This window comes from Leopardus geoffroyi, chromosome C1, assembly GCF_018350155.1.
Source record: "Leopardus geoffroyi isolate Oge1 chromosome C1, O.geoffroyi_Oge1_pat1.0, whole genome shotgun sequence".
Lineage (NCBI taxonomy): Eukaryota > Metazoa > Chordata > Mammalia > Carnivora > Felidae > Leopardus > Leopardus geoffroyi.
The window spans coordinates 221,048,079-221,061,234 of NC_059328.1; the positions used below are offsets into that span (position 1 = coordinate 221,048,079).

The window sequence follows — 13,156 nt, forward strand, 5'->3', positions numbered from 1 at the left end:
AGTCTATGAGAGACGTCCCCTATGTCACACAGAGCAAGTGCCAGGCGGTCGGGCCCCGGTGGCCCCCGTGTCGCCTGCCCTAGCTCCGGTAGGGGAATCTGGAGAGGGGCCGGAATGGCCACCACTGCGGAGCGACGCCTGGGTTTGGGCCGGAGCCCCGACCCGGGCTCAGCTCCACGCCTGCCTGGGTTTATAGGCAGCAGGCTGGTGGGGGCGGGGGGGTGGGCCACCAGCCTCGGCTCACCCGCGCGGCCCCATGTGTGACCCCAGGGGCAAGCTATGGGCCTGCGCGGGAACACTGGTGTGGCTACACGGAGCCACGGGCGCCGGCCTCTGCTCGTGGCCCAAGCCCCACAAATGCCGGTGGCGGGTCTGTGCCGGCCCGCCTCCCTGCTGGGGCCTCAGGAGGGTCAAACAATGTGACGCCCATTGCGAGCTCTTCCCATGCCAGCCAGCTGCAGGCCGGTCCTGCAACGCTCGGAGACGGCTCTGTAGGAACGGGACCCCAGGTGTGGCTGCTTTCGTGCCCTCCTCTGTCCTCCGGTAACAGAGAGGACTCCCCGTGGGGTGGTGGCTGACGGACCAGGCACCAGTGACCAGGTCTATCCAACCAGACGACTCCCGACCCCCGGCCCCGGCCTCAATTTGGGTTTGGCCACAGGACCCATGCCCGGGGCCAGACCACTGTCCCCAGGGCCCTTCCTCTCCCCCAGAAGTGTCAGGCGTAGCTCCCACAGGCTCGCCAGATGGCGGAAGGTTAGTCTGGGCGCCAACACAGAGACGGGGAGAGAGGGGGCCCGACAAGGTCATCAGAGTCCCCGGACCAGCCAGGCCTCAGGCTGCAGAGCCCCGCTGATGGGCTTTCCCATCGTAAGAGCCAACGAAGGCCCTTTTCAGCGCTGCCTGGGTTGAACGTGGGCTCCGCCAGCGCTTCTGAAGAGAATGTCGAGCACGAGGACACGCGGAGGAGAGGGGCACGAGGCCAGGGGCAGCCCGCTCCTGCCAACACCCGCACCACTTTGTGGGGGAAAACGGAGTCCACCCAACTCGAAAACAACTGTGTACGAGCATCGGTCCGTACGCGGGAGAGAGGCTCTCTGCCCCCCTCCCCAGGAGAAAGCAGCATTGGAGGGGGGCCCTTCCACAGCCACCCCATCCGTCCCCACCCCGGCACTCACACCACGAGCTGCGTGTGACCGGCCAGGGCTGATGTGCTCGGGCCATTAACGCATGTAGGGTCACCGCTGGTGGGTGGCACACCCTCTCGTCCCCCTGGCCTCTCCGGCCTGTGAGCTGTCTCGGCTGCACAAGCAGCTGCTCCGCCGACCCGGAGGTCCCGCCAGGCAGTAATGAGGCCGAGGCCCCGCCACCACACCCGCCCCCCGTGGTCTCCCTCATGGTGGAACCCGGGCTCCACGGGACAGGCCGGCACGCCCAACCTCCCACAGCCACGAACGAGGCCACGGGACACCACGGCATTGGGTAAAAGAAAGAAACTAGCCGAGGACTTCAGTGCCAGTCCCGGAGCCACGGGAGTCAGCGCTTGAACCACCAGTGTCACGGTGGCTTGCACTCAACACAGGCTTCGGCCCCGGCCTCCCGGTCACCTGAGGTCCGGAGGCTCGTCTGAGCTTGAGGTGCGTTCTGGGAGAGGGATCGGCGGGGGTGCGGGGGAAGGTTCGCCCCTGCCTGCAGCTGCGCCTGCCCCCCCTGCCCCTGCCGCTCCCAGGCTCCGGCCCGAGACCCCGGTTATCAGGCCGCCCTGCTCTCCTCTGGCAAGCACACCATCCTCCACGCACTGACACACCCAGCCCCGGCTGCTCTTCTGAGCCTGGACCCCACTGGGCCTGGATCTGAACGAAAGAACCCTACAGGGCCGTCTCCCCAGCTCGCAGTAGAACCCACGCTCTGGAAATCTCCCCACTGGACAAGCAGGCAGCCGCAGCTACAGGTGTCGGCCGCGGTCGTGCCACAGGCCAGGCCGCTGTGCCCTCCCCCAGGCACCTGCGGAGCTCCCACAGATCTCCGGGAGTCTCCACTGGGGTCCTGGACGCGGCCTACTGCGTGGGCTCTGGAGCCTGCTCCCATCTGACTGCTAAAAAGATCCTTCCCTTCTCTTTAACCTCAAATACAATGCAATTTCACCGACGGACATACAGCTCCACGCGGTAGTTTGAAGTTTTTGAACAGTTGCCCAGAATGAGAATTTATCGTAAGTAACCCTTCCCAAGCCGCAGCCCGGGAACGCCCAGGCCAACTGCATGTGTGACCCTGGACATCTGTGAGAATGCTTCTCTCTGGAAGTTTCTGGAAGGTTTCTCTCTGGAAGGTAGAAAAGACACAAGCCCAGCACCCTTCCTGCCGGAGACGGGCAAGTCTGCCTCACACCCCTCTTAGAAGAAAAGAGACAGCCAGGCCCTGGCGGGGGACAGCCGCGGAAGCCACCTACCTCGCCCGTGGGCCAAGAGAATTCACCGTATCCCAGCTTCATGTCCAGCCCGAAGTCCCCTTGGTACACACAGCCGTCCTGCCACTCCTGCACGCCTCGGACCAGCTGGATGTAGGCCTCCTTCAAGTCCTGCTCCCTGGGGGGACCCTCGGACTCCTCTTCCTCCTCCGGGGCCTCTAGGATGTCCCTAGGAAGGCGAAGCGGGGGGGCGAGGAAGATCAATGCTGGAACCGGCCTGAGGGGGGGACCACGTGCAGAGAACACACACCGTCTCGTCTCTTCCTCCAACAACCCTGAGGCAGACGCTCTTGCCACTCCCATTTTGCAGAGCGGGAAACTGAGGCACGGGCATGCAGCGACTGCCCAAGGTCACACAGGAAGTGTGCAACCCCGAGTCTCTAACATGGGTAAAGGGCTGCCGGTGTCCTGGAAGCTGATGGGTTCCAGCTCCAGCTGTTTGCGGGGCCAGCCTTGTGTCCACCAGCAGCCCAGAGCGCCGCGGCAGGGTCTTCCCCCCGGGGGCCGGCAGCCTGGCCCACAGCTGGGCAGGAGGCAGACACCTGGCAGGCACGCATGGACCAGTGGGTGGTCTGAACAAGGAGAGGGAGCTTTGGTCCAAGAGCAGCAGCCAGCTGCCTACTCAGAGAGACCGCAGGGATGGGCGGGTGCACAGCAAGGGGCAGAAAATGTTCACGAGGGCGAGCTGGCTTCTTTTCTGCTCTTGCTAAGAGTACAAATCCTGACCTAAAGGGGGACCTACCCCCAGCCCCCGTCACACACACGGCCCCCTCTCTGCCTCCCTCTCAACTTAAGGGCTCTCTGGGGATGCTGTATCTCGATGTCTCTGGTCTACAGACCTGTGCCACTGTCGGGCTGATGGTCTAGCTGGGCTGCTGAAAGCATGGAAACCCCCGGACCTTGAGCCCCCTCCACCAGCCAGCCCTCAAATGCCAGCCCTGAGTCACAGAGGCTTCACAAAGCTTTGCCCAAAGAAGGGATACAGCTGCTGTGAACACAAAAATCTCCATTTGCCACTTTGTTATGCATTTGAAGAAAGAAGCCAGGAAAAACAGATACACACATGCAACAATGAAAAAATCTGAGGGCTGCGCTTTGGTTTGTTTCTTCTTTGGCTTACCTGTGCTTATGGGTTGAATTGTGTTTCCCCCCAGCCCCCAACACACACACACGCGCGCGCGCGCACACACACACACACACACACACACTCCTACGTTAGAGCCTACATCCCAGGACTTTACCTGGGACTGCATTTACAAGGTAACCAAGTTTAAAGAGAGGTCATCAGTGGGGGCCTAGTCCAATGTGACTGTTGTACTATGACAAGGGAAAGAAGTTTGGACACAGAGGAACACACAGAGAGAAGATGATGTGTGGACACAGGGAGAAGACAGCCGTCTACAAGGCGAGGAGGGAGATCTGGAACAGATTCTCCCTCACACCCTCAGAAGAAACCACCCTGCCCACACCTTGACCTTGGGCTCCAGCCTCCAGCCTGAAAGACAATACATCTCTATTGTTTAAGGCACCCTGTGGGCGGCACTTTGTCACAGCCCCAGCAGACTAACACGCCACTTTTCTTGCTTTGCCACAGGGCACACACACTACATGCTTAATTTAAAAATTAAAAAAAAACAAAACAAAAACCTTTTTTTGAATTATTAAGAGGAAAAGGTAATGGACTATAAAAACACGAACAAATGGAAAATTTCCTCAAAAAGCCAAAGGAAATGATTTTAAAACAAAGCAAGAAAATTACCAACACAAGCAATCAGCCGTAAGGCCCACTGTTGAGTCATTGGAAATGCCCAGCTGGCTGGCCGGGTGAGCAGGGTGGCCATGTGGTTCTGCCACCAGGCAGGCTCCCTGTCCCCCTTGGGGCTCAGAGACCTTTCTCCTCTGTAAAACAGGGATTCTATCTGTCCGCTCAGGCTATTGCAAAGTCCCACAGGCAGGGAGCTTGAGCCACAAACATCCATTCTCACGGTTCTGGAGGGGGACACTAGACATCTAAGGGTGCCTGCAGACTCGGTTCCCAGACAAGGCCAGGCTCCTAGTTCATAGACGGCACCTGTGTCCTCATGTGGCAGAGAAAGAAAGTGTCGGCTTCTTCCTCTTCTTAGAAGGGCACTAATGTCATCATGGGGCCCCACAACTCTAAGCCTAATCACTCCCCAAAAGCCCCACCTCCAGGGCTGGGTGTGTCAGTGCGTGGAGGATGGTGTGCTTGCCAGAGAAGAGCAGGGCGGCCTGACAACCGGGATCTCGGGCTGGAGCCTGGGGAGCAGCAGGGGCAGGGGGGACAGGGGCAGCGGGGGCAGGTGCAGCTGCAGGCAGGGCAGAGCTTCTGAGCCCCCCACCCCTGAGCCTCCAGACCTCACGTGACGGTGACCGGGGCAGGGGCCAGGACGGCTAGGGCCCGAGCCTGCGCTGAGCCTGTGGAGGAGCACAAGTCAGCAGGACGCTGGGGGTTAGGGCTTCAACACGAATTTCGGGAGTGCGAGTGGGGGAAGGGAGGCACAGTGCAGTCCACAACAGGGACGAGTACAACGGGACTACAGGGTGGCTTTCACAAGATGCCACGGTTAGGCCGGGAGGGCAGCCAGCCCCTGGCCCAGAGTAGGCCTGGGAGGTGTGGGCTCTCACTGTTAACACCATAGTGTGAAGCCGCCCAGCTTGGGAACCCTCGTGGCGAGGCTAGGCCAAGGCAGAGTGGCCTAGCTAGAAGGGAGTGTGGACATCTGGCCGGGGCGGGGCGGGGGGGGGGGTGTTCCATCTACCCCATGTTGTAATTTTCCTCAGTGGTTGCTGATACGACGCTCAGGTCTTCCTCTCTCTCCAGAGACTACTTTTTGAGGGTTAAAATAACTTTTAGGGGTTTTTAGCACCTGCCCCAACGCTGGATCCCAGCTAAGTCTGGTCCCCAGGGTGGGGCTGGGAATGCCCCCCCCCCATAGGAGGGCCCCCACACCTTTTGGTAGAGAGCATCTCCAGGGTCCCCAGGAAGTCGGTGGCAGCAGGCTGGCTGCCCCTCCCTGCCAGCTGATTTTCAGAGATGTCATCATCTGGGACTTTATAATACAAGGCTGAGGGACACCCACTTTCCATGCCTCTCGCCTTCGAACCTGAAAGCAAAGCCAGGGACCCACATCCGCCCTCAGAGCTCCTGGCGGGCCCCGGGGACGTGCCCACAGCCCCACCCGCCTCAGAGAAACAAAGCCCCCCTCCCCTAACCCGGTCGATGCCCCCATCCTGTTGGAAACTCCGCCAGCGTCCCTCCTGTGGGGGCAGGAACCACACATTAAGAGCCATCTGGGCCACGACCTCCATAGGGCCCTACGTTGGAGTCAATATTCCTCCCCGAACAGCAGGCGTCCCCTCCCCCCGGGTCTCTGATGCCAGCCCGCGAGGGCGGCCGGACCAAGGGCAGGGAGACGGCCCTCACCCGACCTCACACAAGCACGTCGGCTCCCAAGTTTCCTGTCTGTCCCAGACGCGGGAGGACAGAGGGCCAGGCCCAGGGGGCGTCGGGACCACGCGCAGAGCCCCCGGGACACGCCCCTTCCCGTCTCACCGCGCTCCCGCCGGGATCCCGACTGCGCCCCTGACGCGGGCCGCACCGAGGATCGGAGAGCTCACACCTACTGCACCCGGTCCGCCCAGGGCGGCGGCCAGCGCAGCGCAGCCCCACTCGCAAGTCTCGTCCGGCTCCGCGCAGCGCCCGGAGCCCCAGAGCGTCGGGTTTCCCTGGAGACCTGCCCACCGCCCCGGCGCCGGACGCTCTCTGCCTCCACCAATCCCCGCGCCCGGCCCCTCCCCAGACCACGCCCCGCCCCCGGGCGTCCTTGGCGGAACAGGGGGCGCCCCTCTGTGACCTCACAGGGCCCCCGCCTGCCCGCGGCCGCCGAGCCCCCCCACGCCCCGGCGCTAGCGGGCCTTGTGCCTGAGCCCCGCGAGACGCGGGAACCCGGCCGCCTGTGTCCGCTACGGGCACCGACCTCCACGTCCAGCAGAGGCCGGTGAGCCAGCTCTGGGCCAAGGTCTCAGGGAGAGCGTGGGGAGAGCACTAAGCCCCCTACGCTCCCCCCCGCCCCCCGCACCCCGGGAAGAGAGCATGGTGGGGTGTGCCCGGGAGACACCTGTGGAAACCGAGGGACAATGGGGTTAATCGTCCACCGCCGCGCGCCAGGACGCAGTACAGCCAAGATCTCCTCAAGCTCTGCCAGACTCCAAAGCCGGTTTTTGGCGGCTCCGTGCAAGTCTGTGGAAGGCACGGAGCGGGAGCTCCTGGTCTGGTTCGGGACGAGTCGACAAAGGGGACTGAAGTCACGGAGAGAAAAAGGATTAGCTGTGGGGACCGAGGAGTCTCTAGGGAAGACTATGGAGAGAGGAGACCTGAATAGGGTTTCAGGGGATGCGCAGGAGTTCTCCAAAGAGCAAAGAAAGCGCAGTCCAGGGAACTGGGCTAAACGCTCAGAGAGGCACAGTGGTGGGAAACCGCCAAGGACTTTCTGCAAAGGGAGCACCTGGGGCCTCTTGGAGAGAGGGCGGGGCTCTCTGCAGGCGCAGGGCCTGGGGTTCTCAACCCAGACTGCCCCTTAGAAAGAGGGGAAAGAGACATGCAAAGAAGCCTAGCCGCCCCCCCACCCCCACCCGCCCCCAGTGGCTAGATTCAGGCTAAGGCTCTGGGGTGCTTCCTCCACCCCTCTATCTCCCAATTCCCCTTCTCCCTTCATATCCACCTTGGTTCCTGGATCCCCCCTCTCTTTACTTCGTACCCTTCACCTTCAGGTCCCCTCTCTCTGCCCTGCTCCCTCCAACTGCAGCCTGGGCATTAGAGCACAAACCAAACTGTCTTTAAAATTCCTGTTATGAAAACAGAAAGAAGTGATCAACTTCAAAGTATCCTACAAACTTATCAAACCGGACCATCTGTTGTAAATTGAATGACATCCCCCCAAAAGATTAAGTTTAAACCCCAACTCCTGGTACCAGTGAATGACCTTATATGGAAATAGGGTCTTTGCAAATAAGAGGTCATACTGGATTAGGGTATTCGCTAAACCAGATGACTAGTGTCCTTACAAGGAGACAGAGGCTTGGAAACCGCAAACCCAGGGAAAAATAAACTTGTTTTAAGCCATCTAGTTTGTGATACTCTGTTATAGATGAACCAAAATTGTGCCATGATTAATAAAACAAACCACAGTATCAATGTATGCAGGGCTGCAGGACAGCTCTTCACTGCGGGACAGCTTTTCACTGAAACGGATCCCTGAAACACATCCCTGAATGACACTGGACATCAGAAAAACCTACTGGGGGCGCCTGGGTGGCTCAGTCAGTTAAGTGTCTGACTTTGGCTCAGGTCATGATCTCGAGGCTGGAGGGATAGAGCCCCACGTCAGGCTCTGTGCTGACAGCGCAGCACCCGGAGCTGCTTCGGATTCTGCGTCTTCCTCTCTCTCTGCCCCTACCTTCTCGCACTCTGTCTCTCAAAAATAAACGTTTGAGGGGCGCCTAAGTGGCTCCGTCGGTTGAGCAGCCGACTTCGGCTCAGGTCACGATCTCGCGGTCCGTGAGTTCGAGCCCGCATCGGCAGCTCCTGAACCTCCGCGTCCCCCAGGGACCGCCCATTCATTCCAGAGTCCCGGCCCCGCCCACCCCACTGCGGCCAACCCACTCGTCCTCCCAACCACGAGGCCAGCCAATGGCCGCCATCCCCATCCGCAGCCAATCGGGGAAGGAGCCCCGCTCCGGCCGGCCAATAGGGAGGCAGCCAGGGCCCCGCGGGCGGGTCCCCGGGAGCCCTTTAGGACCCAGGGGTGCCCGGCGGTCCGCCCGGCCGCCCAAACTAGATCCGCGGGCCGGGTGCCCGAGCGCCGGTTATGGACCCGGGAGGACCCGTCCGCCGCGGGGCCCCCGGGGCCGCCTCGCCCGCGCCGCCACCGTTCGCGCGCATCGCCCCGTCACTTTTCCTCGGGAGTGCGCGCACCGCGGCCGCGCCAGAGCTGCTGGAGCGCGCGGGCGTCAGCCTGTGCGTCAACGTCTCGCGTCAGCAGCCGGGCCCGAGCGCGCCCGGCGTGGCCGAGCTGCGCGTGCCCGTGTTCGACGACCCGGCCGAGGACCTGCTGACGCACCTGGAGCCCACCTGCGCCGCCATGGAGGCCGCGGTGCGCGCCGGCGGCGCCTGCCTAGTCTACTGCAAGAACGGCCGCAGCCGCTCGGCCGCCGTGTGCACCGCCTACCTCATGCGGCACCGCGGCCTCAGCCTGGCGCAGGCCTTCCAGGTGGGGCGGGGCTCCCAGGAGGGGCCCCGGGTGGGACGGACCTGCCGGGTGGGGCGGGCCTTCCAGGTGGGGCGGGCCAGCCGGTGGGGCGGGCCTTCCAGGTGGGGCGGGGCTCCCAGGAGGGGCCCGGGTGGGACGGACCTGCCCGGTGGGGCGGGCCTTCCAGGTGGGCCGGGCCTTCCAGGTGCGGCGGGCCTCTGAGCGTTAGAGGTGCGGAGCACCTTTGGCGCCGCGTTCAACCTAACCTTCTTGTTCTCAGGCGGTGAAGAGCGCCCGCCCGGTGGCCGAGCCCAACCCGGGTTTCTGGTCTCAGCTTCAGAAGTACGAGGAGGTCCTGCAGTCCTTGTCCCGCCCGCCCGGGGAGCCCTCGGGACCGTGCTCCCGAACGAGAGAAGAGCTCCAGAATGAGCCCTAGTCCTACAACCCTCGGAGATGACCCAGCGCCCAAAGGAGGGCGCACGGACTTGAAGGTAGTTCAAGCGCTGCCTGGAGGATGATCTTCCTCCTCCCTTCCCTTCTTCCTCGTTGTCGTACAGAGTTTACATTTGACCTTAAATGCAGCTCTTGTGCCCTTTGACGGTACTGCAGGAGCGTATCCACTTAGGAAGGGATTGAGAGCATCCCTTCCTTAGGTTTATCCACAGGGCTTGGTCAGGAAAGTCAATACCACTTGAGAAATTTTAGGCAGGAAGGTATTTAATACAGAGAGCAAGGCCAGGGAGCCAAGGTCAGGAGATGGGAAGTACAGGAGTCCTGGAGACCCAACCCCCCACTCCCACCCTGACTGCCTGCCACCTGTTAAGGCCACAGGGGCTTTTCCCAAACCTCATGTTGGTCCCATCTTGGAATCCGGCACGGGACCCAGACTTGTAGTTTCTACCATACACAGGCCAGGATGTGAGGCTGCGTGACAGCCTAGCACGGGCACCCTTGGGGCTCTGGGCGCCTGTGCCCACCTCCTATCTTACAGCCTAACATCCTGCAGCCACCATCATCTCAAAGACGCACTGGCCAGCTGTGCATCTGAGTGTGTTGATTCCTCTTTTGGTTCAGACACCCCTCACCTGGTTCCTATGGCCTAAAAACTGTAGAAAATGAATCGCCATAGGGCGCCTGCGTGACTTAGTTAAGCGTCTGAGTCGTGGTTTCAGCAGAGGTCGTGATCTCACAGCTTGTGAGTTTGAGCCCCGTGTCAGGCTCTCTGCTGACAGTGTGGAGTCTGCTTGGGATTCTCTCTCTCCCTCTCTTTCTGCCCCTCCCCTGCTCACTCGCTCTTTCTCCTCGCTCAGGATAAATAAACTTAAAAAAAATGAATCTGGGGCGCCTGGGTGGCGCAGTCGGTTAAGCGTCCGACTTCAGCCAGGTCACGATCTCGCGGTCCCTGAGTTCGAGCCCCGCGTCGGGCTCTGGGCTGATGGCTCAGAGCCTGGAGCCTGTTTCCGATTCTGTGTGTCTCCCTCTCTCTCTGCCCCTCCCCCGTTCATGCTCTGTCTCTCTCTGTCCCAAAAATAAATAAACGTTGAAAAAAAAATTAAAAAAAAAAAAAAAAATGAATCACCATCGACACTCCTTAAATAGGAAAGGGAAAGAAAAAAAGGGGAAACTGGGTTATAATGCGAGTTACAAAGAATACAGTCCCTGGTAAATATACGCTACTGTATACATAATAAGGTAATTAATAAAATATCACAATCAGTTTTTAACATTTCCTCTTGCCGCTAGTCATTTCATGTTCCCTTTCTCCTCAGCCAGCACCTCGCTGGTCCTAGTCTTTCCCGGTGAGATGACTCACGCCTTCATTCTGAAGGGCCCTGAGTGGCCCTGCTTGTGTTAGTGCTGTGGCCGCCATCACCTACCACACGAGCGGGATTACCGGACGCATCAGGAGAATGTCCTGAGCTCAGTGTCCTCCTCCTGGCAAGACAGGATCAGTCCCTCCACCCAGCAGAGCAACCCCTGATTTGCCCGCTGTGTCAGTGGCCCGGGGAGCCTGGAACAGCCAGGCGGCGTCCCAGCGCGCCATCCAGGGGAACGTGCGTGTCCCTGGTGGAAACATGCTACCTGGGAACGTAACTCCTGACTCAGCAGAGCCCAAAGCTCTCCGATGGGAAGCTCACGCTGGGAGGCATGGAGATGGTTGTGAAAGGGGCTCCCTCCCCACCCCGCTTACACCTGCACCTGAGCTCTGACCCCCTGCGTTGGCCCCGCCTCAGCGCATATACCACACCTGGTAGCTGGCGCCCAGCCCCTCTCCACGTGGCTCTGCAGCTCCCTGCAGCCAAGCCGGTTTCTACCACCTTTATAAAGGGCTTGCCTGCTGCCGTGACTCCCTCCAAGCGCCTCGCACCTCGTGTCGCCTTTCCGTCAACCCCTATGCCGTGAGGAAGCTGTTGCCACGTCTCCACTTGGCAGGTGAGCTGAGCAGTTCGCCAGGACCTGCGCCCAGCTTCTTGGCCACCATGTCCATGGCACTCGTGATGGGACCCCCCCCCCCCGCCACGTCCATGTACCTCTCATGGGACACCCCCCTGGCGGGCTGCCCTGGCTCCAGGTACCAAAGGTGCAAGAGCTGGGCCAGATTGAAAGACCTCTGTGGGTCCCGTCACTGTTTTATCCCACCAGCTCTGTTTGAGAACCATCTCACTGCGGCTCTTGGCAGAGGTCAGCTCTCCCGAGGACCTCCGCCTGCCTGCACATCCGCCTGGCAGGAGAGGCCGGGGACCTGCTCCCCTCCCTAGCATGCCACACTTGAACGGTGGTGCCCATCCGTGAGCATTAGGCTTGGAAGGCTGGGGCACAGGCAGGCGTCAACTGCTTCAGCCCACCCAGGCCAGCCAGGACTTGATCACCAGGAAACTAAAGTATGAAAGTTCCTGTGGGAGAAGCCCCAGCCTCTGATGGCCCCAACTTCTACCTTCCTCTCCCTGGAGGCAGGGCAAGGAGAGAGAGAGGAGAGCTGCCTCCTGCTGCAGGGGAAGGGAGGGAGGACAGCCAGATGGGCTACAGGGAAGGGCCGTGGAGCCGTGCTGAAGGCTCTGTCCCCTGAAGGGCAGAGACAGGGTGGAGGGTGGGGACAGCGACAGCATCGCCATCTGTGGGCCTCACAGTCAGGAGGGGAATACTACTGCATAACACATGTGTCTGCCCTAAAACTGGCTTGTGTTGGTTCCTGACATAAATAGGGGGTAGCAGGTGCCCCCACTCTGGGAGGAGAGGTGGTAACCTCTCCTCCCTCCACCCTGTGTGCAGAACTCAACTTGGGGAGATGCCCAGGGCCCTCCAGCAGGGAAGGGATGAGATGTAACCGCTGCTCCCCCAAGTCCAGGGGACCAGGAGGGCAAGAAGCCCCCGATGGCTTCTGAGGGCACAGATGGTTGGTCGACCCGCCTGAGGGGGGGCTGGGGCAGGCTAGTGTGGGCACCCATGTGCAGTCCTGATGATGTCCTTCCAGCCCCGACCAACTGGCCTGGGGGAAGGGGCTCTGAGAAGCTCATAAAACTGGGAGTGCCATCTAAAACCCTCCGCCCTTGGCACTTCGGGGCCACTGCCACCTGGGCGGGAACTGGGCCACCTGAACTTGGTGAGGACCAATCAGACCCCTGCTCTCCTCTCTCGAGTCTCAGACATAGGACTGACCTCCTCCTTCAGGTGGCTGTGTGAGCCCCGGGGCTCCTGGTGAGTTTGAGCCAGGTGCCCCAACAGGGAGGTTGTGTTACCCCTGCTAAGAGGACACATGGGGACCCGAGGACCCATGGGAAAATTAAAGCAACGTCTCAGTGCACATGCTCCACATCCGCGAACATGGGCCTCCTTCCCAGCCAACCATCCTTCCCCATCCCTCCCCCACCCCCAGGGAGGACGGTGGGCACCGTCACATGGGCTACAGATGGGGACAGAATCCAGAAGGGTTAAATATTACTCGGGGATGATGCCTTGGTCAGGAGCAACTTCCGTCCCACACCACAACTGAGCAGAGAAAAGGGGTGTGTGAAGTTCCTGGATGCCCCCCCCCCCACCGGGCCAAAAAGCCCCTTCTCCCCAAAGATCTGAATTCTTACATTCAGAGGGTGGCCCCTCACATTCCAAGGCTTCAAGATCCACCTGATGTTTGTTCACTGGGCATCCACACCTCCTCACTGGTCTGCAGCCCTCTCCTCTGGATCCAGGCCGCGGACCCTGCAAGGTGGCATGGGGGCAGACCAGATCCCTGTTACCGCCCCAACACCACCTCCTAAACAACAATCTCGTCTCCGGGGCCCTGCCGGCCCTCTAGGCAGCACTGTCCAACAGAATGAACATCTACTCCATCCAGTACGGTTGCCATTAGCCACACACTACCCTACACACACTGGTTGGAGACCTTGAGCTATGGCTAGTGCCACAGAGGAATAAACTTAAC

At 60.7% G+C, this 13,156-nt stretch overlaps 2 protein-coding genes across 18 annotated transcripts in view; one reads left to right on the forward strand and one right to left on the reverse strand.

Moving 5' to 3' along the window:
* The window catches only part of ANKMY1 (ankyrin repeat and MYND domain containing 1), a 51,138-nt gene that overhangs the window by 37,192 nt on the left and 790 nt on the right, over positions 1-13,156 (reverse strand). For 13 of the 17 annotated variants that reach the window (XM_045482359.1, XM_045482369.1, XM_045482362.1 and 10 more), the window contains exons 2-4: positions 12,816-12,933; positions 5,439-5,592; positions 2,450-2,636 (exon numbers count right to left, since the gene is read on the reverse strand). In XM_045482359.1, the coding sequence (XP_045338315.1) occupies positions 2,450-2,636; positions 5,439-5,592; positions 12,816-12,933 (459 nt within the window). Of the gene's footprint in view, positions 1-2,449; positions 2,637-3,708; positions 3,785-5,438; positions 5,593-5,917; positions 6,001-6,041; positions 6,269-12,815; positions 12,934-13,156 lie in introns of those variants that run through there. The other 4 variants (XM_045482366.1, XM_045482365.1, XM_045482367.1 and 1 more) reach the window with 4 other exon arrangements.
* DUSP28 (dual specificity phosphatase 28) lies at positions 8,252-9,523 on the forward strand. The gene is made up of 2 exons (XM_045482384.1): positions 8,252-8,757; positions 9,017-9,523. Exons 1-2 carry the CDS (start codon positions 8,356-8,358, stop codon positions 9,170-9,172), a joined length of 558 nt encoding a protein of 185 aa, XP_045338340.1. The 5' UTR covers positions 8,252-8,355; the 3' UTR covers positions 9,173-9,523.